Source organism: Phycodurus eques, chromosome 6, assembly GCF_024500275.1.
Source record: "Phycodurus eques isolate BA_2022a chromosome 6, UOR_Pequ_1.1, whole genome shotgun sequence".
In the NCBI taxonomy this organism is placed as follows: domain Eukaryota; kingdom Metazoa; phylum Chordata; class Actinopteri; order Syngnathiformes; family Syngnathidae; genus Phycodurus; species Phycodurus eques.
Window position 1 is genome coordinate 30,804,574 of NC_084530.1, and position 27,276 is coordinate 30,831,849.

General features: G+C 41.7%; 1 protein-coding gene across 3 annotated transcripts; it reads right to left on the bottom strand.

Moving 5' to 3' along the window:
- Nucleotides 1-784: 784 nt before the first annotated feature.
- On the bottom strand, nucleotides 785-26,642 carry pds5a (PDS5 cohesin associated factor A). Of its 3 annotated transcripts, none has more exons than XM_061679167.1 (33): nucleotides 26,535-26,642; nucleotides 25,520-25,675; nucleotides 15,999-16,202; nucleotides 15,810-15,896; nucleotides 15,630-15,727; nucleotides 15,042-15,168; nucleotides 14,839-14,919; nucleotides 14,554-14,694; nucleotides 14,235-14,350; nucleotides 13,635-13,729; nucleotides 13,378-13,523; nucleotides 13,059-13,210; nucleotides 12,750-12,863; nucleotides 12,518-12,599; nucleotides 12,376-12,424; nucleotides 12,144-12,283; nucleotides 11,710-11,825; nucleotides 11,152-11,257; nucleotides 10,897-11,057; nucleotides 10,692-10,815; nucleotides 10,450-10,608; nucleotides 10,263-10,331; nucleotides 9,744-9,880; nucleotides 9,404-9,527; nucleotides 6,555-6,759; nucleotides 6,364-6,478; nucleotides 6,145-6,277; nucleotides 5,940-6,059; nucleotides 5,670-5,732; nucleotides 3,783-3,928; nucleotides 2,475-2,562; nucleotides 2,141-2,394; nucleotides 785-1,139 (listed from the first exon to the last, which is right to left on the bottom strand). In XM_061679167.1, exons 2-33 carry the CDS (start codon nucleotides 25,631-25,633, stop codon nucleotides 1,136-1,138), a joined length of 3,870 nt encoding a protein of 1,289 aa, XP_061535151.1. In that variant the 5' UTR covers nucleotides 25,634-25,675; nucleotides 26,535-26,642; the 3' UTR covers nucleotides 785-1,135. The 3 variants fall into 3 exon arrangements, with proteins under 3 accessions (XP_061535151.1, XP_061535148.1, XP_061535149.1); XM_061679164.1 differs by having other exon boundaries at nucleotides 5,670-5,735; XM_061679165.1 differs by having other exon boundaries at nucleotides 5,670-5,735; nucleotides 26,325-26,642.
- Nucleotides 26,643-27,276: the final 634 nt, after the last annotated feature.

The following is a 27,276-nucleotide window of genomic DNA, read 5'->3' on the forward strand; positions in this document are numbered from 1 at the left end:
GCCCCAGCCGCCTCATCTGGCTCCTCTCGTACTCGGAGGAGCAGCGGCTCGACTCTGAGCCCCTCCCGGATGACCGAGCTTCTCACCTGTTATCGAAGGGAGAGCCCGGCCGGACACCCTGCGGAGCAAACTCGATTGGTACACTATGAAGTGTATTTTTTTGCATTAAGCAGTACCAGCATGCCCTTCGATCCCTAGAGTGTGAACTGACCTAGGGAAAGGGGCATTTATCTATGCCGGTCCTTCAGCCTTAAACAAGATATAAAAAAATACAAAAAACAAAAAAGACCTCAAATTACCAGCACTAATTACGCTAAAATAATTTAAAACTATTCTAAAAGATAAAAACGGCTCATTCAGATGTTGCAACTCTGATAACTTGCCTGTAATCTGAACCTGCTGTAAATGTTTTTTGCTGTCTTGGCCACGTCGCTCTTGTATAATAGGTTTTAATCTCAAGGATGTTAATCTGGTTAAATAAAGGTCATTTGAATATATGCCTTTGTGTAATGTCGCACCTATTTGTCAAAATATCCGTTGGCTAAAGCGTAACACCGCCACATAGATGCTATTCGTTAGCCCGTCGAGGGCTTTTTACATTGTGTGTTAGCATCAAGCATCTGCCAAACTGCTGCATTTCAATGCAGTCGAGTTTGCTGCCGCTATCCAGCGAAAAATCATCCGAGTGACAACATCATGTCTGGAAAAACTCGAAAGTTAGGTGAGTCTTAAGTCAAGGTACCACTGTATATCAAATATTGAGGAAGAGGCCAGGAGTCGCATAGGAGGATTTTTACCAGGGAATTTAATAAGCAATAGTCATACCGGATTAAAATTTCTGTAAAATGTCCATGATTTTTTTTCTTTTCTTAAAAATGTCTCCACAAAAGAAGCATAGCGTGACAAACACACACAAAAAAATATAAGTTTAAGACCTACATACAATGAGCTTCAAATGATAACTACAGAGAGTTTAGAAACCTTCTAGGATGTCATGATAGTCCACGTGCCGGGAAAATGGAGATCTGTGTGATGGATTTAGGAAGAGGTCCGTAAGTGTCCAGGAGGACGTCAGCAAGAGGAACGTGTACGACGGCGCGGGAGGCTGTGAATAATTCTATGGCGGCTCCACTCTTTACCTGGAATGAAACAAGCAGAAGAAGAAATGTCAGTCGTCCTGTTGGAACGGCGACCGCACGATACACTGACACAATCGCTGCATGACAACTTTGACTTTGAACATGTTCTTTATCCATGCCCGTCAGGCTGAAGTCCTTCCCGCTTTTAACTTGGATCCCCGTCAACAAGAACATGAAACTCAAAATCTGGTTGCGCCAATAACCGTGTATAGTTGACCTAATTTGCATCAATAATAGCTGCGATCAATATTACTCATCTGCAGAGAAAACCAGGAAATCTAGTGGTTATTTTCGTTAGGTTAGGCATTTATTGCAAGGTACACAAATGTATTTTTACAAAAAACAATATCCTACATTTGCACTCAACAGTTATTCAAACACTATTTGGAAATTCCATTTTATTGCAGAATCAAACTTTAATCTATGTAATATTAGATGTGTTGTCCTGTTTAAATTGCTCGTCTTTCCAACTTTTGCCCAAAAAAATAAATACTAATTGCAATAGGGGTAGAATAAGGACAGATTAACAACAATCCATAAATCAAATAGAAAACCAGCAGAGCCAAAATAAACAGCTTTCAAAACAACCCAAAAAGCCCATGTAGGAAATAGACCAAAACAAATTGTAATTATAATAATTGTAGTTTGTTTGAATTAATTTCATGAACAGACAAAACAGTCATCTTTTTTTTGTTTCCCAATTGTAGTATTGTACTATAATAACCTTGCTAACCACCAGACCATCTTGCAAGACTTTAAAAAGATAGATTGACATTTCTGGTGGCAAACAGGTTAACTGAGTTCATTCCTCCTGGCCATATTTTCATCAGACATGGACAATATGCCACTTCCATGCCTCCATCTTTGTCAACTGTGGGCCTTTGAAGCCCTTTGAGACGCTTTTGTGATGAAGGACTATACCCATAAACTTGACTTGCCATTGAAAATGTCAGTCCAGTTAACCATTGTACATGAACGTACAACGTCGGCTTGTCGCTTACCTCTGCAGGTCAATCTGTCGATTTGTCCCCTCGTCGTTCTGCTGCTTTGACATCTTGACGGGCTCCGCCGACGGGTTGGAGTTGGGCTCCGCTCCTCTCTTCCTGCCTCTTCCGGCTCCGCCGCCCGTCGACGCCGTCTCTTTGCTGGCCGCCGCGGGAGAAGCGCCCGTGCCCGTTTTGGGTGGCCGGCCGCGCCGTTTTACGGGCTGCGCTTCCGTTCCGGCGTCGGCGCTCACGTTCTTACTCGGCTCCACCTGAAGCGGCGGAAGCAAGCTGTGTGAATAGGCAGTATGCGCTGATCTTGACGACAACGGATCCCTCCAGCTGAGCGTACCTTCTTGACGTCTTCCTTCTTGATGACCGGATTCTCGTTATTTTCTTGCGTTCGGCTCTCTGCGGACTCTGTGGCTGTGATGGTTTTACTGCAAGTTAAAAAGCACAGATGAAACGCGCACAGCTTTTTTGCCGGCGTGCGTTTATGTTGGACTACAGTGAACCGCTGTTCATCACAAGTATATTGTTTTTCCCCCCTATAGTTTCACCAAGGGGTGTTCGATGCCACTTTCTTTCAGACAACCGATACCAGTGTGAGTATTCACTCGAGCACTCACTGATACTGATGACGAGAACAGATACCACTAGTACTTTTAATACATAAAATTTCAATTAACACAATGACATAACTGTGAAGAAAGAGCTTTTTCCGCTCTCTCTTTCTGTCCGACTCACAGGATGATTGGCCAATGTGTAGCGTCAAATAGTGGCGAGGAGGACTTACTCAATGTCAGATTTGTTTTGCCTTCGTGAGTACAGATACGCTGAAATAGGGCCATTATCGGTACTCGCCCATCTATACTTTTGACCACTCCCACACGCTTTCAACACATTTAAAACTGAGTTTTTAAACATTATAAATGTATTTGAACAAAGTATAGAAAATATTGTATACATTGTAGCTAGCGTCTGTGTCTGAGATAGTGGATATAAAAAACCAACACACCCCCTGTTCAACTGCCAGGTTTTTGTGCTGAGAAAAATGGGACCAAGGTAAATCATTTCACAATTTTTTTCCACCTTTAATTTGATCTATATCTTGTAAAGCTCAATTGGGGGTGGGAGAAAACTTTGAGAGGACAAGTAAAAATAAGCAACATAATGTGGTTGCACAAGTATGCACACCCTCATAACTGGAGATGTGGCTGTGAGAATGAACCGATCACATTCAAACTCCTAAATGAGTCAGCATACACCTGCCACCATTGAAAGTGTGTCTGATTAACCCCAAATTCATATCCACCGTCTGTGCCTTTCAAGAGGCGGCGTCTACTGGGGTGGCGTGTGACCTCGGCGAATGTACGAGCTGTGGTCAAGCGCTAAGTGGGAGTGTGTGCAGTGTTTGTGTTTACTGTTCTGCCGACGTGGCTGAAAAGAGTATCGGTGACTGTGGCTCTGCTTTTCCACAAGCAAGGCCATTAAAGTACGTAATGTAAAAACCCAGAAAAACAATCCCCATAAATTGCAGACTTAACAATATGGCGGGGATTTACATGATAGACAAGTAGATACGTTCTGTACAAAAAAAGCCCCTGATGTCACGAGAACCGCAATATAGCGGGGGAACACGATAGTTGGGAGTGTGTACCTGTTCTTGTTGACAGTGGAGGAGCTTAGCGGCGAGGAGTTGGTGCTGGCATTACTTGTATCTGAGACTGCCTGAGTCTTAAAGATCTTCCTGCCCGGTACAGTTAGCGTTTTGTTGACAGTCACCAACACCGGAGCGGATTTAGGCTGCAGAAAACAAAGTCGGCTACAGTTAACATACTTTGGAGGTTAAGCTTGTTCAGAAAAACAGATGACATCCAACACCCAAATGAGGTATAACTTCACAATGAAAGGTTCAAAGGTTTGCACCTTGTGAAAATTATATTAAACATTTTTTAAAAAAGGTCTTCCTGTACATCATCGACAGCAGCGATTCTCAACTTGTGGGGCGGGACCCAAAAGTGGGTTCTAGACGCATCAACATATGACGCTTACAAACAGCATGCAATGAATGAGCAGCGGCGGAAAAAAATGTAGTCACAGAAGAGTTCGGTTAGCGCTGTACTTAGTGTGTGTGTTTTTTTTTAAAAAAGTCTTTAAACACTTACAATACAAACATTTAAACAAATTATATCGAGAGAGAAACCAAGAGCAATGGATAAAAATAATATTGTACAAACAGCATAAAAAAAATATGCATAATATCAAAATTAAATGATTACAAAAAATAATGTGTTTGGATCCCAGAGAGACTACAGTATTATCAATTGCCTTACCTGGTAATAAATAAACAACCACAAAATAGCGGGAACCGTGAAGCGTCAACTCCGATATAGCGGGGGTTTGTTGTAAATATTTTCTGTAATTGTGAGTTTACATATGGCGTTAGCGGAGGTTAGCGTTAGACCATATTGGTACGGGATTGAAACCAAGGACCCGGTAATGCACACGTCACTCTGCTTTCACTTTACTATATTCATGCTTGCACATGCAGTTGTCATGTTCATCCTCCTTTTCCTACTTAGGTGCTCTGAAAGGCACTTTGAAGATGTTTTAGAAGAATACATTTTTTTAAAAATTGTTCTTAACTTCTATGCAAGTAGGTTGCAACTTAGAGACAATAGGAAAACGCAGACTTTAAATTCTGTACTGTGGTACGTCTGTGTACATTCTCAGTCGTCCAGGTTGGAAATTTGCAAAATCTTTTTGGTCTACTAACTATAGGTATCCTCACTGGGCCACTACGCCCAATCCGGAGGACAAAAACGGGAAGCGGAATGTGGTGATCCCCAAGTTGGCTGGTTTGTCAGAGAAACTCAGAAGGGTTTTCTGCAAACATAACATACCGATACACTTCAAACCCAGCAACAGACATCGGACAAAAGCCGGTTCACCTGAAAAAAGAAAAACCCTGGACGAAGACTCAGCAATGTTGTTTATGCAGTGCAGCGTCGTGAGAAGTTCAGGGAACCTCTAAAATGGAGTGAGCAAACAACCCCTACACAAATGCACAACACAATATAGGAGGCGCACCTTCTTCAGGTCCAGGAACACCAGTTCATTAGCATCTTTAAAAGAAGTGAGTCTTTTGACGACAACGATATCCATCTATGTCAAATTAGAAATCTCCTCTTATCGTCTGCTTCACTACATACAAAACACTGTCCTGACATCGCTCTCCAAAAGAGTGTCTCGTAAAGTGCCCACTAATAAGCCATTGAGCCACCTGGCAGGTGAACAACTGGTTGTCATGCAGAACGGTCATTCCATGGCCACACGTGGCACCAACAACCGTCACGTGAACACCCTCCAGAGACAAAGACTAAATGGGAGGACTCCACACCTTAAATTTTGAATTCTAGAAAGGGTCCAGTTGCCTCGATTTAATTGTGTGTGATACATTAGCCTTTTATATGGCCCATTGTAGCAGTGGACATCCCATTTGAACTTTTTTTACATAGCTGAAGCAATGTTTTGCAACGTTTACCTTTCCGGTGAGCAGCATTTGTCGCATGTCTGCTGCCAGATAGTCTTTGTCATTTTTGAAGTCCTGCTGGAAAAAAAAAAAAAGGAAAAAGAAAACCGTATAAAATGAGGTTCGAGAGTTTATTTTTAAACGGTCTTTCTGCATTAGTGAGTCAAAGAGTAAACGACAGTGTGCACCGTTTTTGAGCATGACAATGAAATGTGAAGCCTGGTCACACCAAAATCAACATGATGATATTCAAAGGTGTAGAAATGACGTGTGTTTTATTGCCTTATCTAGTGCTAGGAAGAATTTGGGGCATATATCGGGCTCGCTTGGGCAGTCCAGGTGACATGCGGTGCTCTTGTTAGCGATGACGAAGAGCGCCACGTCACACACGATATACAGCTTCTGAAAATGCAACAACATACCATGAGGGCAGACTACAAAATAACTTCTTTAGAGTTGATCCATTCACATTTGTTGCTGTGTGTACCTCATTGGCTTTCGTGTCTTCAGGACATTGTGCATCTTTGGTCCGTTTGATGTTCTCCACCATCTTCCTCAGGAAGGCATGACTGTTATTCTCATTCTTGGTCATCAGCACCTCCAGCATGAACCACAGACACCTGAGTGCAACAAACAAACAAAAACAAGGCTGCAGTAGCAGTCACTTGTAAACCAACGATATAAAAATACATTAGCCGCCACTCACTCTTTAATGTCTTTGAGCTGGTCGTACTCCTGCGGTTTCGTGAAGTCCGGGTCATGAGTCAGCAGGTGGATCATGAAAGGAACAACATACTCCGGGAGGAAGGAGACCATTTTTTCTGTGAGAAGGAAGAGATCAGATTATTGATCCAAGTCATCTTTCAGACCATGTTTTTGACACGTGACCACGTTTACCCTGAGCGATTGAGTTCTGCTTGATGTACTCTCTGCGCACTGAGATGTTCTTGAGTAGGCACTGTCGGGCGTGGGCACGGCGCTCCTTCACCGGGTCCTTGGCACACAGGGCGAAGACAGCCAGGTACTCCAGTGGCAGGGACAGTTTAGCGAGAGCCAAGTGCAACTTCTGAGCAAAGATCTGACGCACTTGGTAGCACTCGTCCTGCATACAGAAGGGAACGAAGGGAAAGTCACTTTTCAGAGCTGTACCAAAATCAATGCCGTTACAAGTAAGGCTCAGTTTTGATTGACATTGCCAAAGAGGAATTAATACCCCAAAAAATGTTTGTTATGGGGACAGTCGTTTTTAGTGCTGGTGAAAACTGTATCACAAAAGATATTTGGTTACCTTATGTAAGTACATGGCAGTTAGAATATTACAAACGGCAATTCTGATGCAGTTCAGTTCTACACTGCTGCAAATATGAACATACTGTTCAAAATACCTCTTGAATGGTGTCAATTATTGACAAGCAGTATATTATAATTTTGATACGGCTCGTATTCAAACATGACATTTAGCAAGTGTACCTAATAACATTGTTTCCTAACCTTGAAGCCAAAGGACATATTTTACATTAGGTAAATCTAATGGCACACCACCAAATTAAAGTGTACAAAAAACTATGAAATTAAAAAAATAAATAAATAAAAATTGGTTATAATAATGATCTGGTCTCCAGTTACTGATAATGCGGGAGGTAGCGGGGACTTAAATCATATTTTGAGTATAAAAGGTTTGGTGTTATTTTTGGTTAGTTGTAGGCTTTACACGGTCAGGATTTTTGGGGCCGATCACCAAGTTTAAAAAAACGATAACCGATCACCAGATGGAGCAATGAGTCTATTTACATGACTTGTTCATTTATTGTATATACTTGTGTACTGTATACTGTATTCATCCATTTTCTATACAGCTAGCTTATCCTCACAAGGGTTGCGGGCGTGCTGGACGGCTGTTGTCCAGAGTTCGAGTCCGTTTGACCCCCCGCCCCCGACATGCTCCTCGTGTACATTCTTCAGTTGCTTGATCAAATTTGTCGTGCTGAAGCGTTTAGACGACGTTCCCCACGACGTACTTCAGTTGTGCACAGACAGCAAATAACTTTCGTGTTGTTTGTCTGAGACCGCAAAATAGTCCCACACCGATGACGTGTTTTTTCACCAAAAAAGATTGAGAAAAATGTGATTGGCCGTCAGGTAGTTACAGTACTGCACAACAAGACACGTAACAGGGCTAAAAATAAACAAGCTTTTGTATTCATACGTGACAAAGACGCGGAGTTAAAGGTCTTGTGCGGAGCCGATCGATGACGTCATGGATCGGATCGGCGACTTATGACATGGAAGCCGGTTACCCAATCAGCATAAAATGCTAATTATCGGCCGATACCGATAACACCGATCAGATCGGTGTAAAGTCTAGTTAGTTGGAGTGACGGTGACCTCAAAATAGCCACTCTTTTTTGCTAGTGCATTTACAAATGGGGTGCTGCCAGATTTACCCCCAAAAATCGATTAAAATTACATTTTGAGTTGTGTTCGGGCATATTGACCCCAGTTTCAGGATTCATAATCACTGGAAGTACTCCATGCTGACATGGATATTTCAATTCAACAGCCATCAATAGCAGTGAATGCATTTTAAATGGTAAATTAAGAAGGTGGCGGCGGTGCAATTAGATTTATATCACACAGAGTACATCAATGAAACTTTGCAGAAATATTCTTTATACCTTACTCAACTTGGATGCGCAATTCTTAAATGTGAATCTTGGCGCAAAACACATTTAAGAACCTAAAGAGGACTCTGTAATTGGCAAATTTAAAATTGAGTTGAGGAAAATCCCAATACAGTGGCACTTAATTGAAGACTACACAGCATCCAGGCAAGACATGTCATGTGTGAAGCAACGATTCACATAATTTGCTATATTCTTGAGCTCTTGTTTTGGCTCACATAAAATGTGCATCCTTTGCTGCCCACAACACTGACAGTGAGCGGCAGCCGACTGAGGTGAAAGGCTGGCAATTGGAAGACGGTCATTACAAACCAAGTTGGTTTGAAGGGCTGCAAGTCCCAGAAATCCTCGTCTTAGAAGAAAATGACATGGAAGTCCTCGACCGGGATGGCAAAGATGACACGGGCATCGCGTCTTCAGATGAAAACAACCGCAGTTCGGATGATGATGATGATGATGATTAGACGATGGCTACTGTACTTTTTTCAATTAAGGGCCACTGAACTCAACTACCACAGACCTTTCACTCCTTCTCAAGTGCGTTTTGTACAAACAAATTCCACTTAAGAATTACTGATACCTAATTTGGGCACAAAAAGGCACATTGTGCGTACTTTAAATTTGCAAATTAGAGTCCTCTTTTGGTTGTTCTTAAATGTGTTTTCACACTTAAGAATGACCTACCCTAGTTCAGTAAGGTGTGAAGAATAGTTCTGAAAAGTTGATTTGGTTTGATTACTGTACTTAAAATGTACAAATCAGGCAGCGCCCCCTGTTGTAAATGCACCAGAAAATAAACTAAGAATGGCTATTTTGCAGTCACCATCACTCCAACTGACAAAAAAACAGCACCAAACCTTTTGTACTCAAGATGTGATATAAATCTCCGCTAGCTTCAGGACTATGACAAATGTTCTTAGTGTGAAATTTGACAGCAGGTGAATACACAGGTTAATTATAATTTTCTTCCTTCTAGTGGAGGAGCATTTAATTGTTTGTCACAATATGGCGCTGGCATAGATAGATGAACAAAGATCATTTTCAGACCAATTCGGAGAGACTGACATTGATAACGAGGCCACACAGCTGGAACTGTTCAGGTGTGATGATTTCATGGTAACAGGGCTCCTGGGCCAGCTTCATAATGGCACCACCTGCGGCCAGCCTTAGGCGAGACATGTCTGATTTACTGCAGGGAGAAAGAAATGGTAAGACAAAATCAAGCTGTTAATTACTTTAAACATACGCTAGAGTAGTTGTTGTTTTTTTTTTTTTTTTAGATCTTGAGAAAACTTGTTTCAACATTGCATGAAAACAGCAGACTGCAGTAATCTGCCATAAATCAAATTTTGTCATAAGTCATGCTTATCTACTACTGCTAACAGTTGTTTTCTACCTCAATTACCTGATTTTTTTTTGCTCTGTGAGGTCTCCCTCACTAACTAGCATGGCTGACAGCAAGCGTAATGTGGAATTTGCTGACTTGGATTGGTTGTTCTTCATTCCTAGTAACCAACGCACCAGCAGCTTGATTGCCTGGACCTGAAGATGAATAATTAGATGAATAGTGGGGCACATGCATTGGTTTAATGTGCCTTTCTATTTGCGCAATACATGCCACTTTGACCTAAAAGGTCTCATTTATTCAATGAAGTCAGAAATTAATGTAGAGCAATTACAAAACAAATCCCATTCGTTAGGAACACAACCCAAAATGATCTAATATGAGACAGACATGATAAAGATATTTTATGCCTTTTGACTTCCACTGTCGAAGTAGTGTAGTGGCGTACAACTGCACTCCATCGTACTGAGTGGAGTCTCTTATGCATGAGGTAGAACTTGCCCAAGATGTTAGCTGACAAATCCTTTAAGGTATAGGTGTGTGTGTGTGTGTGTGTGTGTGTGTGTGTGTCTGTCCCACCTTAGCCAGAACTTCAGGTGAAACTTCTTCATCAGTGGTCCACAGCTTACCATTCTTGTTTCCCACCGACTAGACACGTAGAAGCACAATATAGACACAAACTATTTTTTTAACGGTAATACTACCTCCTCTTTAAATCAATTATCCCTAATCAACCATTGAAAGATGGGAGTACATTTGCACACACCCTGTCATTCATTAGCAGGTCTTTGACGATGAAGTTAGCCACTATGGACTTCATTGGCGAGGCAAACTGATCTGGTGCCAGCATGGAGATGTGGCCCAGTGACACGAGGGGTGTGATGAGCTGCTCAGGAATGTCTGCGTTTAGACTCCGTGATAGAGGCTGCAAGTATGGAGAACACATAATACATCAAGATGTTTTTTGTCCAGGAAGGTGCATCTAAAACATGGATGGTTTCCCTCTACCTCAAAAATCTGAGCCAACTGCACTTCCTTGTTGTTGAAGATGGCGTGTATACAGTGCACGGCCTGTTTGGCCTGGTGAGGTGTCCCCCTCTTAGCTTTCTGATGTAGAATGGGAATTAGAGTCCTGGTGGATGAATAGGATCAATTATAGGTTAAGGAGATAATTTAACATTGGTACACGTTGGTTATGTCAAGTGACACGTACGATCTTATCTGCGGTAGTTCTGTCTCAATTTTCTGTCCGGTATTTCTGAATATCTGGATCGCTGCCTCTGCCACCTTGTCATCCTCCATTTTCAGACACTGGAGAAGAGACTCGTAGGTCTCTGATGAGTGGAATGCTGTGGGGTGGGTGAACGACAGAACCTAAACAGAGTAAATGCGAATGGTTACATAACAGTTGGGAAAACGCCGCAAACACACAAAAAATGAAATGGGATGACTTTCTGGTATCATGTACCTTGAGTAGTTCCAAGCCTGAGCGGATGGCTGTATCAGGGGTAACACCCTCCTCATCGTCATCTGCTGTGCCTTCAATTGACTTGTTGAGCAGCTTTACCAAAGCACTAAAATATAATACACAAACAGTCTTGGTTATCTTCTTCCTCTTTTGGGCTTGTCGCCACAGCATGTCACCCTTTTCCATCTGCCCTGGTTATCAAAAGTTTAAAGTCTGTTTTTTATTCTTCAGACTAAAAACAATAATCATGAAGTAATATTAAAAGATAATCACGTTATCCACAGTGTTGTCTGCCCAAATGGTGCAGAAAGGGTTACACTTCAAACCAAGCTGATACTGCAGTTACACCTCACAACCTCACGGTGTCTCACTGAATGAGAAAAGCCGGTCGATGGTGTTACACAATGGTAAACATGAGCATGCAGCTGTTAAATCCAAGTCACAGGGGTTCAACAACTGTGCTACTTACAGTGCATTTCTGTTTGCGCACCCCAGAGAATTTCCACAGGAGATGACACTCAATTGACTGTTTTATTAAATAATGGGAACTTTTCACACCTGATGGCTTCAGAGTCGATGTGGACAGGGGCGATGCGTTCAAGCAGGAACTTGACCATCTCCAAGAAAGGGTTGGTCGGTTGTTTGGGAAACGTTAACTTCCGAGTGATCTCCCTCTGCAGAGACAACAAATTGTAATAGTGTTTTCCAATTGTGTACATTTACCAGCTTCTAGATTAAGGAGAAGATATTTTTCAATACATATGAGACAACCTGTTTTCTCCTGGTTTGACTGTTTATATGACACTATTTATACTAGTGACATACATAAACGAGAAGGGAAACATTAAGCTCTTGTGTATTGATTAGGCGTTACCTATTTTTTTAAGCTTCCAATTAGTACACTCCCGTTTTGATGAGCTCACCATGCACCTTTGCAGTCGACCACCAAGCAGTAACGTATGTGTAAGATGCAGCATTTAATGTTCTCTCACCACGCAGATCTCGGCTTGTTTGCAGGAGCAAGTCGGACTGATGAGCATCTCGAGTTGGGCTCTGAGCTTCTCATCTTCCCCAAGAACCTGGTTGAACTTCTTCATGAAATCTTGAGCTTTTCCTGCATCTGGCAAGTTCTCTGAAAATACACAGAATAAAAGTAGTGTTGATTTTATTTGGAATTAGTGACTTAAAAGAAAGCTAAAGCTGTTAAGTAAACGGGTGACTGACTTGCAATATTCATCAGCTTTCCAAACATGGCAGTGTTATTGGCCTCAGACTAAAGGAGGGAGGCAAATATGGTCACATACAGTATGTTATGACATCTACATCCAAGTTCGAAGCAAGAAGAGGATCTTTTAAGTCAACATACCACCGGCAGTTTGTGAAGGTCAAGCAGCTCTTTAACCAGGCCTCTCAGCATATTCTGACACTTCCACATCTCATTCAAAGCCCTAGGAGCAATGAACAACGAGGATCAAGTGAGCCACAATGTTAGACAGTTACAGCCTTTGCTTAGTCATTTACATTTGCTCATAGTTAGGTTGTCTCATGTGTAATAATAATGTGCAATAAAGAGTATCTTTCCAGCTCCAATTACTGACTTGACGGCATTGGTGTCCAGGCAAGCATACAGGTAGTAGAGACACTTCATCTTTTCTTCTGTTTCAAGGCTGTGGGGGACCATGAACTGGGCAAAGATCTTTTCCACTAATAACCTGCAGAGCACAGATTAAGCACTTCAGTGGATTAACTGGAGATTCGTGTTACATTTCTTTACCAAGTAACTCAAACCAAGATTTTGATGTCCATTTTAAAGGAAGTCCAATCTTCCTCATCACTCACTATCAAGTCACCCTACATAACGGTACATTACACACGCTTTCATTTCGTTTGAAAATGTGCCTTCTTACTTGTCATCGATGCTGTTCTGGTAGTAGATGTGCAGCAGCTTGTCTTTGATCCAGCTGATCATCAGGGCAGACTCCTTCCCCGCCTCGTGGTGCAAACAGTATTTTTTATAAAGCTGAGCCAGGCCCATCATCGCCTCTTTGCGCACTCGCCACTGGCAGGAACATACACGTGACACGTGATCAATATACTCCGTTTCATGTTCACGTGTGGTGTGGGAGTATAAATGGGAGAAAGGTAATTCAGGAATAATGCGACCTTGCCTTGTAACATTATATTGTACATGCTTGCAACCGACACGTTACACCACATTTATCTCACCCGCTTGTCCAGCGTCCTCTCTCTTACAAAGCCCAATAGCTGGTCATTGACCAAATTAAGATCCTTCTTCCCAGCGTTGATGATGGTGACTATGACATCATGACGAATGGCTTCCTCAGGGTCATGGGAACGCACTTTCAAAAACTCTTGAGTCAGGAGTTTGGCGAATAGATATGAGAAGTAGTTTGAATTGGACGGAGAAGTAAACCAAAGTAAGCCACTGTGTACGTAAAAACAACATCAAAGCATGTGCAAACCTGTAAGGTCTCTCGCCAGGTCTGGGTGGTTCATGAGACAGTGGCTGGCAAACTTCACACACTCTAACCTCACCGGAACATGGATGTCATTGAACCTAGATGGAAAACACAAGACACTCAGAACTAAATGAAACAGAAACAAAGCACAATGTAAATGGTGAAATATTTGACTTGGCATCTCTTCCAATACGGTGGTCATTTTTTCAGAACAGTACTTGCAACAACTCCTGGCATCACAGCAAAATGTGGCAAAAACCACAGTCATTGTGATGCCCGCAAGAGTATATTAATAAAGAATAAACATTAACAGATAGATATACTTTGCTGATTGCTTGCTATGCTACCCAGCATGATGCAGAGCCTCTTATGCAGACACCGTACAAGCATTTGAGACCTTGAGGGAATAAAGAAAGAAAAGAAAAAGAAAAAAGAGGAGAGGCTACAATGGGCATTTAAAAAAATACATACTCCACCTGTGTATTCCAGTGCACCGAAATTAGAATGTTTCAAATACATTAAATTCCAATACTGTATTTACACTGTCGAGTAGAAGCAGTTCAGTGGTACGACTCATGTCTGCATCAGGTCCTTGCAACTCACCTTCCTAAGAAGCACTGCCACAGAGGTCGGTTATGTGAGGCCAGCTCAGAGTCTTTGGCCCCAAACAACTTTGCTAGTAAGCGTACAACAGCCAAACGCTCTTCCCCGTCATTGCTCTGCAAATAACAAAAAGATGTATGTTGGGTGATATATATCCATACTTAATCTATACTGTATCCATATAAAACAGCATTTTACTAGACAAGTAATTTAAAAATTCTGAATGATTGTCATATCTGAATGTCATTATTCTTTCAAGAAATCATGTGAACTTGGTTGCAGGAGGTTGTGTGTGTGTGTGGGCGTGCACGGCATTAACCTTAAGTTTGAATTCCAGCTGTGGCATAACAGAGGTAAGTAACAAAGGATCGATGGCAAAGAGTTCTTGGATGAGGTCAAAAACGTGCTCCGACAGGTCACTGACAGAGGATTTGCCCATCACTAAAACCTGATTAAAGAACTGAAGAAAAATTAAAAAAACAACATAGTAGATTAATATGCCATAAAATATTCATTTCGAAAGAGCAGAGGAAACTAATCAATACCACAAGGGTAACAGTCAAAATAAATAGACATTAAGTATAGTGTACCCGTAGCCACATACATTTGCAATGCATGTTTCTATCGTCTGGACTGTTCTCTTCAGGATAGTCCTCGCAAGATCGTACGCTTGTTTGTTCAGATTCTGGACAAAAACGTTGCATACTGGTGAGAATTAAAACAACTTTGCCTTTTGCTTCTACTCGTTAGATAAATGAAGACATTGAAATAAATCTTCACAATAATTTCAAATGTAATAGCTCTCACCTTGTGTGCTGGAATGAGGTTAATGAGGATGCTATCCAACAGTTCCTGCGTGACTCCATCCCCCTCCAAGATGATGGAACACATCAGGTCCATCATGTGCATCTGCACTTTCTGATTGTGGCTGTTACTGCGGGGAGGAGAGAGGAACACAGGCACAGTTGAGGGGACCATAAATAAACCATTTTGGAAGTTACTCAGAGGTTTAACATAAATTGAATGACTACGATGTGTCCCGGCTTTTGGCAGGGAATAGGGGCAGAGCCCAACCGCAACTAGTGAATTTCCACAAATAATTGACACTCGTTTAAAAGTGATTAGAATTGCCTATATTCATAGTTTAAACCATAGATATACCACAACTGTGATTTCAGTGCAGCACACTTTTTTTTTTTTTTTTTAAGTTTTGTAATGGCACCTTGTATGTCTGGGCGAAATTTAATCTTGATTTCAATTTTGGTTTCTCTTGATCATAAAAACATTATAATCAAAGACAAATTAATGTGCCAAAATGCATGGCATGTTCCTGTGCTGAAAATGCACCCTGAATGCAAAAAAAAATACAAAAACAAAAAACAACAGAGATCTTACTTGATCACAGAGAAGAGTGTTTTGAAAAGCTGGGTGAAGATCTCATTGCAGTCCTCGAGTTCAAAGCATATGTTATATGATTTAACCCACGCCAAATTCTACAAGAACACACAAGTCATCAATAAATGCCCATATGAAACATTTGTGTATTTTAGCCTGTACCGGTTTTCAATAAATCACCTCCAGAAGATAAAAGTATCTGTTAAACTGAGGGCTCTTGGTGTCTTCCAGTCCCTTCAACTGTCTAGTGATGAAAAGGAAGATATCCTGCAGAGCGAAGCACAAATCACAAATTCCTCGTGAAGCCAAAATTCACCAATGATCTTCGCTGTGCAATACTATAACCGGTCTCAAATGTGGGATCCTTGCCTTGAGTTTTTCATGCGAGGTGTAAGGGGCCTCGGGGGCATAGATCCTGAAGATGTCAGCTAGACAGCAGGCCACGAGCAGCCGCACATCTTTATTGGGGTTCCTGAGGAAGAACTCTGAGGCAAGGTGGAGTGCTAGGCCAAGATACTGCTGCTTCTCCTCTTCAGAATCTTGATCCATGTCCATGTAGGTTTTCACCACCATCTGTGTCGCGGAGAACAATAGCGAGAAAATGTGGTGTTTTTTTCTCCCCTTTTTCTTTTGAGGTGGGATTTATTTTATTTATTTTTTTTGCTTAAACTACAGCGTACCATGACTCAATTAGGGGTAAGGCGTTATTTTCTTTTTTTGGGGTGGAGGTGTACAGCCGTGCTCACCATTATAAGCACCCCTTCCTTTGTTTTGCATAACCCAGATAATATCTTCAGAAGTAAATGGTAATAAACTACACTTCTATCATCAGGATTTTTTTTAACTAGAGGATGAAAATGTTTTTTTTTCTTCCCAACTGAGATTGTAATTTCAAAAGATAAAAACAGAACACAGCCACTGCCGCATTAATGGCACCCCTCCTTAATAGTTGGTTGCACACGGTCGTTGAAATTCACTATATTAACGACGGGGATTTTCAAATGAAAGGTCGGTGCTTCCAGCCTAAATATTGCCTTCTATGCATTAACTGTATTTGCTTCCATTAAGTTCCAATTCATGATTGCACTTTGTAATAGCACATTTATTCAGTTAGCCCTTGCTCAAGTAGAATTTTTTGGCTCATCATCTATCATTTGTTCTTATTTAAAGATTCATTTTGAACTGAAAACTCTTACATATTGTTTGTTAAAAAGTAGTACAATAAAAAATAAAAAGATTCTTCCCCTAACATGAGATTAAAAAATCATGATTACAATATTGATCAAAATAACTGATTATTATTTTAGCCATAATCGCGCAGCTCTCCCCACAGCATTATGGATCCGCCACCATGCTTGACTGTTAGCAGGGTGTTCTGACAGACTTTCTCGATCGGAAGCTAATTAGACAAATATTTTCTGCTAGATCTAAAATGTCTGTTATTAACTCACGCATGAAACATACTGGCCTAAGTATTCACCGTTTAGTCAAAGACTTATTAAAATGTCTGTGGTTAACTTATGCAAGAACAAGCAATTTGATTGGAGCTGAATAACCGCTTGTACCACTCAGTGCCCACCCACTGAGTTTGATGGGCAAGATAAAATTATTTCATGATGCGCAGGGGAACAGGAGTGGCAACATCACAAAAATATTGAAATAAAATTTTTGGGTCAATATTTTTCAATGTTAATAAGATTTAAACAAATATTGACAATGAAATAAACATTGAAATAATGAAATATTTAAAAACATAAAATGTTAATTACTACAATAAAATGTAAATACTGAAATCCTGAAATACTTCGGCACATTTGTTCATTTAATTTTGGCACTCTTGGTCCTCCATTATCATGACAAGATTTGCCCAAAATTACAACAAAATGCTAAGTATGGTCGTAATGATCACGAACAAGCGCAACAATGGAGAACTTGCTTTGAGGAACGCTTGTAAGCGCAGATCCAACATTACAACAAACAGGAGCGCTGTTTCTTCTCGATTTCACTGCGTCACCATTTGTACGATAAATGACTATAAATGTGCAAGCATACAGCGAGCGTGTTTATCGACGGGGATGCGTGGGCCATTGCGCATGTGTGGAATGCATGTCGACCTAAACCCTAAAATGTATGAATCAATGGAACTGAACCACGTGCAAGTCCAAAGCGGTCTGTGTATACGCAAAATACGGAAACTATGGAAGAGTTCGAACACTGTTAGTCATTGTGTTTGAAAGCGCCTCTGTTCAAGGGAGCACTAAAACATAAGCACTCGCACATTTGTACTGCTATGAAAAGGTCGCATGTGAGACCATTTCGGTTGCATTCTCGAACCTTGTGTACAGTGCAGAGTTAAGCTCACAGCCCATGACCCATTCATCGTGTTGAAAGAAATTGCCGGTGTCCCAGAACCTGGCGCTTATGTCGCCACGCATTTAATTATTTTAAGACCCAAAGCCAAAGAGCTTTGTAAACGCATATTTTGAACAGAGCAAAGTCCCGTGTTGATCAGTTCTCTCTGAGGGGCCAGGTGAACCAAGTGAACCTAACCCTTTGCTAGAAAGTCAGTGATCAAGTGGCAAGTGTCTGATAAGATACTGGCCTATTTTTGTTTGCTATTGATCCTATACTCCATATGGTCCAAGCGACACGTAAAAAGCATCCATAATCGTCATGCTGCAGCCAACGATGACTTCACCGGGTGCTAAACATGCAGTGGCAGTGAATGGAGAAATGTTGGATGAGCAATAACGCATCACGCAAACAAACACAAATTCACATAGGGTACACAAAGCCATTCGAAACAAGGCTGCTTTATACAAGGAGCTTGGATAATAGTTGTTGAACACTAATCAGTTTGTAATCATTTGGCATTTACGAATCATTTCAAATCATTCCTGTCCCAAGACACACCAGCTGTGAGAGCTCAGAATACAAAAGTCGAATGTAACGCTGACCCGGCAGCGGTTAAGTACTGTTTAGTATGAGAGAGAAATGAGGCAGACACACAACAAGGCATTTGAGGGCGTGGGGGATGGGCAAACAGAGTGCACAGCACCACTTGCATGCATTTTAGCACAAGCAGTCACAAGCTGCCTGCTGCCAACACTGAGGAATTATGTGGGCAATGGATGGCTGTATTATGCAAATTATACAGCACTCTCTCAGATATATAGTCAACATTTTCACATGGCTGCGCTAGATTGCAATACTGAGAAGAGAAAAGGATGCTCTCGTGTTTGTTCACAACGATGGTCTGTAAATTAGACAAATACATCTACCTGCAAAAACAACTGAAAACTGCACTCTATAATGCATGCTGCCCCAGAAGTTGACAAACCCCCACAATGCATGTTGATTTTGTGACGTGCATAGATGACATTCAGTCGCTAAATAGAATGGAAGTGTTGAGCAGTGTGTTCTTCTGTCTTTACAAAATGTCATTTCTTAAGAGAAGATGAGTTTAAGGAAAAAAGTCAGAAGAGAAAAATCTAAATGAAGTGAAGGCAATCCATTAAGGGATGGGAAAATGAATACATTTTGTCCTTCAAGAGGAAATCCTAACCAACTTATCTCATTAACTCTTCTTTCGCAATTGAAATGACTGAAAATGTCATGAAGCCATTCAAGCCTACCCCCCCAAAAAATGTGTTCAAATCTTTTTAAAATCACTCTATAATATTGCACTTTATAAAGACATACGGTATTAACATAACTAAATACAATTCAAAATAATCACATATTTGCTGCCACACTTTCTCCTTCAATTGTGCCGCTCATTCTGGTGTGCTTACCTTGGCTATCTGGGGGCAGGATAAGACAACCATAAGTATGGACTGTACCGGAGCCACAACTCCTCTTCCCAATTCTCAGTACAGCAGTAATATAATCGTACTTCCCATAGGATAAAGAACATACGAGCTGCCAACCTCAATTCACTTCCACAACAATTTGTCCAAACATGTCTGAATTTACATATTTTCCAAAATTATGTCAAGAACATTACCACCGGACAGTTATTGCAGTACATTATATAATAGGATAAAAATAATTATACATACTGTTTAATTACACAACACTCCATAATCTTAACTGTTAATAAATTATGGCTTCAGTATTTATTTTGTTTTTATTTCAATCAACCTTGTAATGGCAGACGCAGTCTAAATTAAAGTAAATATAAAGAGAATTAAAGAGATTTTGACATGCCATCATCAAAAATGTCTGAATTAATTCGCCTTTGCCAACTCTGTTTTCAACCTTGGTTTAAAAAAAACCCACAAAAACACATCTATTAAACAGATCTCAAAAGTCAATTAAAACTCAGCAATCTATTTTGCAAACAAACAAATAACATTGCTGACCGACTGAACTGGATAAGGCATAATGAAATAGCAAGCCCCCAAGCAACTTTTTTCCCCTCTTTTTGAAACAATATGGTGAAATTTCGTCACATTGGCCGGACACAGCGGTGAACTGGCCGGTATTTGATAAAACAGAACCGTGAGATATAGCAAACGCTTGAGTGCACTTTACCGAACAGGGCAAGTTTGCTACGCCCTAAAAAGTTAACTTCGAGCCCTGAAGACCCTTGAAAAAGTGTTTGGGAAGATGAGATAACACTGGCATTTGCTGTTGTGAAGTTAAAGGCTTTTTTTTTTTTACAGTCAGCCTCTTGGCCTGAGCGACGCTTGAGACGAGGATGGCTGGCGCCCAGCGCTGTATTCTACCATTTTAATTAATGACAGCGTTTTTTTTTTATTTTTTTTATACACACTAAATTAGCAACTGAACATAATTTTGAGGATCTGTTGGTTGATGTGAGTGTGCAGTGATATATGATAGCAATATAAAGTATAATACCAACTTCAACAAAGCTTTGTTTGGAAACCCAACCATCATGTTTTTTGTTTTTTTTCCCCCCCATTTCATGAAAAGTTGGCATTTTGGAGGTGCAAGGATTTTGCTCTACAGCGACGATATATAAAATGAGCAATTACTGTCAATTTATAGTATACAGTGGACCACCGCTATCCACGGGGGGTAGGGACCGGGCCGAACTGCGAGTAGCAAAAATCTGTGGATAATTGGTGTCCATTATAACTGCACTGGATTTTTTTTTAACCCGAAACATTCTAGAATAAATGGAGATGAACCGCCAATAAGCGTTTTGAGGGTTGGTTCAGTCAATGAAATATGTGGCTCAAAAAAGTGTGTACGGCACTATCCGGGAGTTTCAGTGACAATTTCTGCATTTTTGGGGAGCGCAGACATCTTTACAAGGTAGACTGTTTCTGTCTAAATAGACAAAGGGTTACGTTATTGGCTGCAAACACTTTTTACTGTGTACGTCATTCAACGGCCCAAAAAGAAAACACTGGCCTTGGTGATGTACTTGTTCCCAAACAATTGGAGGAACAGGAGATAAGGCGACACGGGGCGCAGATGGATTCATCAGGGTCATCCAAACAATCTGAGGAGCGAATGACAAATGAGATGAGCCAGCACGTTGAATCTCCCACACCCCTCCCTGCCCCAATGGCGCAAAGCCCAACGCAAAACTCACTCTCTACTAGCCTAAATTCTCTGCTTGGTGTGACGGACAGGATGAAGACGATTGTCAATATTGGAATCCAACGCACACCACGCCAAGATCTTCCTCCCATCCCCCCCTCGCCTGAAACCACCATCCACTAAGATGCGGAGGGCCACTCCTCCACCCATGAAGAACCTTATCTGTGAATCTGACTGATCTGATCTGTGGGGTCTTTTCCAGAATAAGTCAGACCCCTACGGAGATCAGGCATTTTTTTAACCCTGTAATTACAAGGGACAGAAAGTTGGCCAACGAAATATGGCACAAACAAAGTAGAACTACAAACTTTGTGAGGATAAAATGTGAATGCATCAAACCATTATCTCCAGTTATCTCTGCGAGACTAGCTCTTTTCAATATCAGGTCACTGGGTAATAAATCAATGTTGATTAATGACATCATTACAACCTATGAGCTGGACTTTTTGTTACTAAATGAAATGTGGTTAACAGAAAGGAGCTGTAATGTCATTTTAAATGAGGCAACACCAGCAAATTTTTATTTTATGAAAAAGTGTGGAAGAGGAGAAAAAGGCCATGGTTTTGCGTTTTTTTTTTTTAAGTCATTATTTCAGTGTAAAGAAATTATACTGGGTGATTTTAGCTCTTTTGAATATCTCTTGTTTTTTAGTTAAAGGTGACCCAAAGGTTATTGTTTTAATAATTTATCGGCCTCCAAGATACAACAGAAAATTATGGAGGACTTCTCAGAACTGCTGTCAGTTATTTGCACTATTTTGTCAGTTATTTGCACTATTTTGTCATAACGGGAGACTTTAAAATTCATGTTGACAATAACATGGAAAAAAAATCTAAAGAAATCGCTGCTCTATTAGACACATTTGACCTCTCTCAACATATTAAGAGTCCAACCCACACTCAAGGTCACATCTTAGACCTGGTCATCTATAAAGATGTTGAAATTCTATCAATTGACATTACGTATATGGGTATTTCTGATCATTTTTGTGCATTATTTGAATTACAGATTCTTCCAAAAGTTCAGACAACCTCCATGTCTATTAAGAAAAGGTACATAAATGAGAGCACCGCCACTAAGTTTATGGAGACCGTTGCTGTGCCACAAACTGTCAATGCTGAGACAGTTGATGAACTTTTGGATAATTTCATCTGTAAAATCTCAAATGCCATGAATGCTGTCGCTCCTATTAAAACTAAGACAATCTTGAGGCGGACCTAGAACACCGTGGAGGACCACAATGATGGTTAGGAGTATTAAATCAAAGTGTAGTAACGCAGAACGTAAGTGGAGAAAAACTAAACTCCAAATTGACTTTGACCTTTACAGACAAAGTCTTTGTAATTTTAACCAAGCGTTCGTCAGGGCTAGACAACACTTTTCTGAAATCATCAGAAAGAACTTCAACAACACTCGCACTCTGTTTGCTGTGGTTGACAAGCTCACAACCCCCCACCCCACCCCACCCCCCCGGAATCAGATAGCTCCAGAACTCCGAACAGCAGACAAATGCAATGAATTTGCTTGTTATTTTAGTGAAAAAAATACAATCAGGTTAAATATCAGCACAAATCAGCAAAATTATAAAATGATATTACATCTGAAGCCACCCGGGAAAAACTCTGTTACCATGTCAGAATTACATACGATTAATACCAAAAAACACAGTTCAGCAGCTGAAACCATCAACGAGATGTCTTGACTCAATACCATCTGACTTTTTCAAAGATATTGCAAAGTCTGTGCTAGCTGATTTGCAGCAATTAATCAATTGCTCACTTCCGTCAAGCGAGTTTCCTAAAGCTCATAACATAGCTGCCCTTAAGCCTCTGCTAAAAAATAGAGCGCTGGACGCTTCCATGTTAGCAAGCTACAGACCCATCTCAAATCTCCCGTTCATAGCCAAGATTGTTGAGAAAGTTATTTTTAATCAACTCAGCAATTTCTTGAACTTAAATGGACTTTTTGACAAATTTCAATCAGGGTTCCGAATTCATCACAGTACAGAATCTGCTCTTATCAAAGTGCTACATGATAGAAGGTTGAATACTTCCTCGGGAAAGGTGTCAATTATGGTCCTGTTGGACCTCAGTGCGGCTTTTGATACGGTAGATCATAATATACTGCTGAAAAGGTTGGAAACCTGGGTAGGACTAAATGGAACAGTCCTTAAATGGTTCAGGTCCCATTGGAAGTGCTGAAGTAGACTTGACTTTTGTAATGGTCTTCTAACTGGACTCCCTAAAAAGAGCATTAAACAGCTGCAGCTCATTCAGAATGCTGCGGCTCGAATTCTGACCAGAACAAAGAGGTCAGAGCATATTACTCCAATTCTAAAGTCTTTACACTGGCTTCAAGTCAGCTTTAGAATAGATTTTAAAGTTCTGGTACTGGTCTATAAATCACTAAACGGTTTAAGTCCTGAATACATTAATGAAATGCTAGTGGAATATAAACCCAGTAGGGCTCTGAGATCGACAGACTCAGGTTTAACAGTGGAGTACAGAGTCCAAAGCAAACATGGTGAAGCAGCATTTAGATATTATGCTGCATACAAATGGAAGAAGTTGCCAACAGAAGTGACGTCAGCCCCAAGTGTGCATGTTTTTAAGTCCAGGTTAAAAACTCTTCTTTTCCCCACCATGCTTTTTAGAGCATTTCCACTTTTAAATTATATTTCTTTCACTGTATGTCGTTTTAATTGTATTTTTATTTTATTTATTTTTCTCTCTCTTTGTTTTAAATGTTAAAATCAGTTTTTTTCTTTGTTTTAAATGCTTTTAATCATGTAAAGCACATCGAGTTACCTTGTGTACGAAATGCGCTATATAAATAAATTTGCTTTGCTTTGCTTACATTCCTTGGCCCACACCTGCTATGCGTCATCAGTTCTGTTGATGTCACGCCAAGAGATGGCAGCATATCGATTTTGGCAATGAAAAGGGGTGTTCCCAGGGCAATTAGTTATCCACCAATTACTCGAAAATGGATTGACCTCGACTCGGGACGTTGGGAGAATACTTCGAAGACCTCCTCAATTCCATCGACACGCCTTCCCATGAGGAAGCAGAGTGTGGGTTCTTTGAGGCAACGCGTGGACATCGAAGACAGTGCCTCTGGATTGGCAGACTGGGGTGGTGGTCCCCCTTTTTAAGAAGGGGGACCGGAGGGTGTGTTCCAACTACAGGGGGATCACACTCCTCAGTCTCCCTGGTAAAGTCTTTTCAGGGGTGCTGGAGAGGAGGGTGCGTCGGGAAGTCGAATCTCAGATTCAGGAGGAGCAGTGCGGTTTTCGTCCTGGCCGTGGAACAGTGGACGAGCTCTACACCCTCTGCAGCGTCCTCGAGGGTGCATGGGAGTTCGCCCAACCAGTCTACGTGTGTTTTGTGGACTTGGAGAAGGCGTTTGACCGTGTCACTCGGGGGGTCCTGTGGAGGGTGCTTCGTGAGTATGGGGTACCGAGCCCCCTGATACGGGCTGTTCGGTCCCTGTACGACTGGAGTCGGAGTTTGGTCCGCATATCCGGCAGTAACTCTGACTCGTTCCCAGTGAGGGTTGGACTCCGCCAAGGCTGTTCTTTGTCACCGATTCTGTTCATAACTTTTCTAGGTGCAGCCGAGGCGTAGAGGGGGACCGGTTTGGTGGCCTCAGTATTGCATCTCTGCTTTTTGCAGATGATGTGGTTCTGTTGGCTTCATCAAGCCGTGACCTCCAACTCTCACTGGAGCGGTTCGCAGCCGAGTATGAAGAGGCTGGGACGAGAATCGGCACCTCCTAATATGAGACCATGGTCCTCAGTCGGAAAAGGGTGGCGTGCCCTCTCCAGATCGGGGATGAGATCCTGCCCCAAGTGGAGGAGTTCAAGTATCTTGGGGTCTTGTTCACGAGCGAGGGAAGAATGGAACGGGAGAATGACAGGCGGATCGGTGCGGCGTCCGCAGCGATGCGGACTTTGTATCGGTCCGTTGTGGTAAAGAAGGAGCTAAGCCGAAAGGCGAAGCTCTCGATTTACCGGTCGATCTACGTTCCTCCCCTCACGAGCTGTGGGTCGTGAGGGGAGGAACGTAGATCGACCGGGGTTGGGGAACCGACAGCACATGGGTGCAAGCTGGGCAGCCACACAATTCGAAAAATCTAAAAAAGAATATTTGCGAAATCGCTGTCACAATCTTTCCGAAATGTAGTATGGCCCTGGGAGGACTTGACGGGAAAACAGGTTTCCACTCTTGTAGCAGTGAGTGAGCGGGTTTTGGCATGGTGCCTGAGGACAGGCAAGGCGAAGTGGAAGTAAGCGAAAGAAAAGCCATCTGCATACCTTCAACCGTTTGACCACCTCATCGTTGCTGATTTTGTCCGTAATCTCTTTGACTCCAGGAGGATAGCAGACCTTCCCGTCGCCCGCCGGTTTCTGCTGTTGCGGGAACTCCATGCTCGTAGACGTCTGACGATCCAAGCGGTCTTCTACTGGCCTCTATGGGCCGGAAAACAAAAGTTCAACACCGCCATGCTACCACACTTCCCCCCCCAAAAAATCCTTTTGAGCACTACTTCTCTCTCTAATCGTTCAATTCCCAACACAAACTGCTCGTACGGCGTGTGGGTATTTAAGGTTGCGAGATGACGAGTGGTTTTAAGTGACAAAGCCAACACTCAACCAGATACATGGACATTATGAGCTTACATGCTAATGCCCCAGATGTATCTCAGTCCCAGATTTCCGTAAAAGACACGCGAAAGCATTTTGTAGCTCATTAGAGCAGCGCATTTACAAAGGAGGTCACATCCGTTCGGACTGGGTGTTCACGGGTCGCCCGTGTTTCGCCACTGTCACACGGGTTCTCAGATTCGCTAGCGAGGGAGTTGTGGGGCACACAGCATCGGCTAGCGGCTAGTATTTAGCGGGAAGGCAAACACGGTTAGCAGCTAAGTGCTAGTAGCGGCTACAAGGCCGCAAACTATTCGGGTGCCCGTCACATCTCCCTCCACAGACAAGACAGCCACAGCGCAAGTAAAGTATGCTATCGCCCGAGCATAAAACATCAGCACCGCCGGCCACATCCCGAGCTTCCCAACAAATGCAACAACTTTAACAAGTTTCAAAAGGAAGCAAATGTACTTACGACTGTCTTTTTGCACTTCGACGCATCTGCCGCTAGTTAACATGCGAAGGGCTGCTACCGTTGCCCTGAGCTCGCCACTCACACCACACCACACCACTAACTTGCTTCCACGGACGATTGTAAGCTCCCGAACGAATGCTATACACGCGGATGTTTCCAAACAGCGCGAGCTCAAGTGCAGGGCATCCGTTTGCAGGTATTTATATTTACCTTTCGAGTGGGCCGATTTAATTCATTAGTCTGATACAGGTTGGGTTTAGTTTTCGGCACAAAGCTCTGTCGGTTCAGCCCGCTCTGTGTGTGTGTGACGGCTGAGTGTAGCGCGCCCCCCTTTGTCTTCACTGAGTACTACAGGACCAAATACCTGGCGGGACACAGGACAGGGGGGCCGGCCGATTTTCATGACAAACTCCAATAAAACACCAGCATGCTAACCTTAACTGTGTTCCATATTCATTTAACATATTTAAAAAAAATAATAATAATTATATATATATATATATATATATATATATATATATCATTGTCATATTTGTTATTAGCAGGAAATATGTTTTAAACAAAATAGCACAACAGGATTAGATGGAAGAATTGGAAAAATCAAAGCCCTTTTTGTGTATCTTTTCATTCTATTTTTGTTTAATGAGCACACTTTTGTCACAGGCCACATTTTAGTTGGTTACGGTTTCCCACAGTGGGCTGTTGTGACTGTGGAACCATATCATGTTATTACATATACACAACTAATTCATGGATAACTACTTATGAAATGAGAAGTCAAGGATAATAGTTTGTTCAACTACAGTATTGTTCAAGTGACTATAAAAATGGGTTTGCTAACAAAAAAAATGCTTGTAATAGCTCAGTGCTGTTATTTATCAAATATGACAATTTTAAACTTTGGTACAGAAGTTGACACACATCATGTGCTTTCGTGGGCCACATAAAATGC

Excerpts from the sequence above, each read along its gene's own strand:
- pds5a (XM_061679164.1), bottom strand. The coding sequence starts at position 25,633 with ATGGAGTTCCCGCAACAGCAGAAACCGGCGGGCGACGGGAAGGTCTGC. Across the intron at positions 11,058-11,151 it reads CAGGCTTGGAACTACTCAAG|GTTCTGTCGTTCACCCACCC; the intron begins GTACATGATACC and ends TACTCTGTTTAG. Across the intron at positions 9,881-10,262 it reads CACCTGAAGTTCTGGCTAAG|GTCCAGGCAATCAAGCTGCT; the intron begins GTGGGACAGACA and ends ATTCATCTTCAG.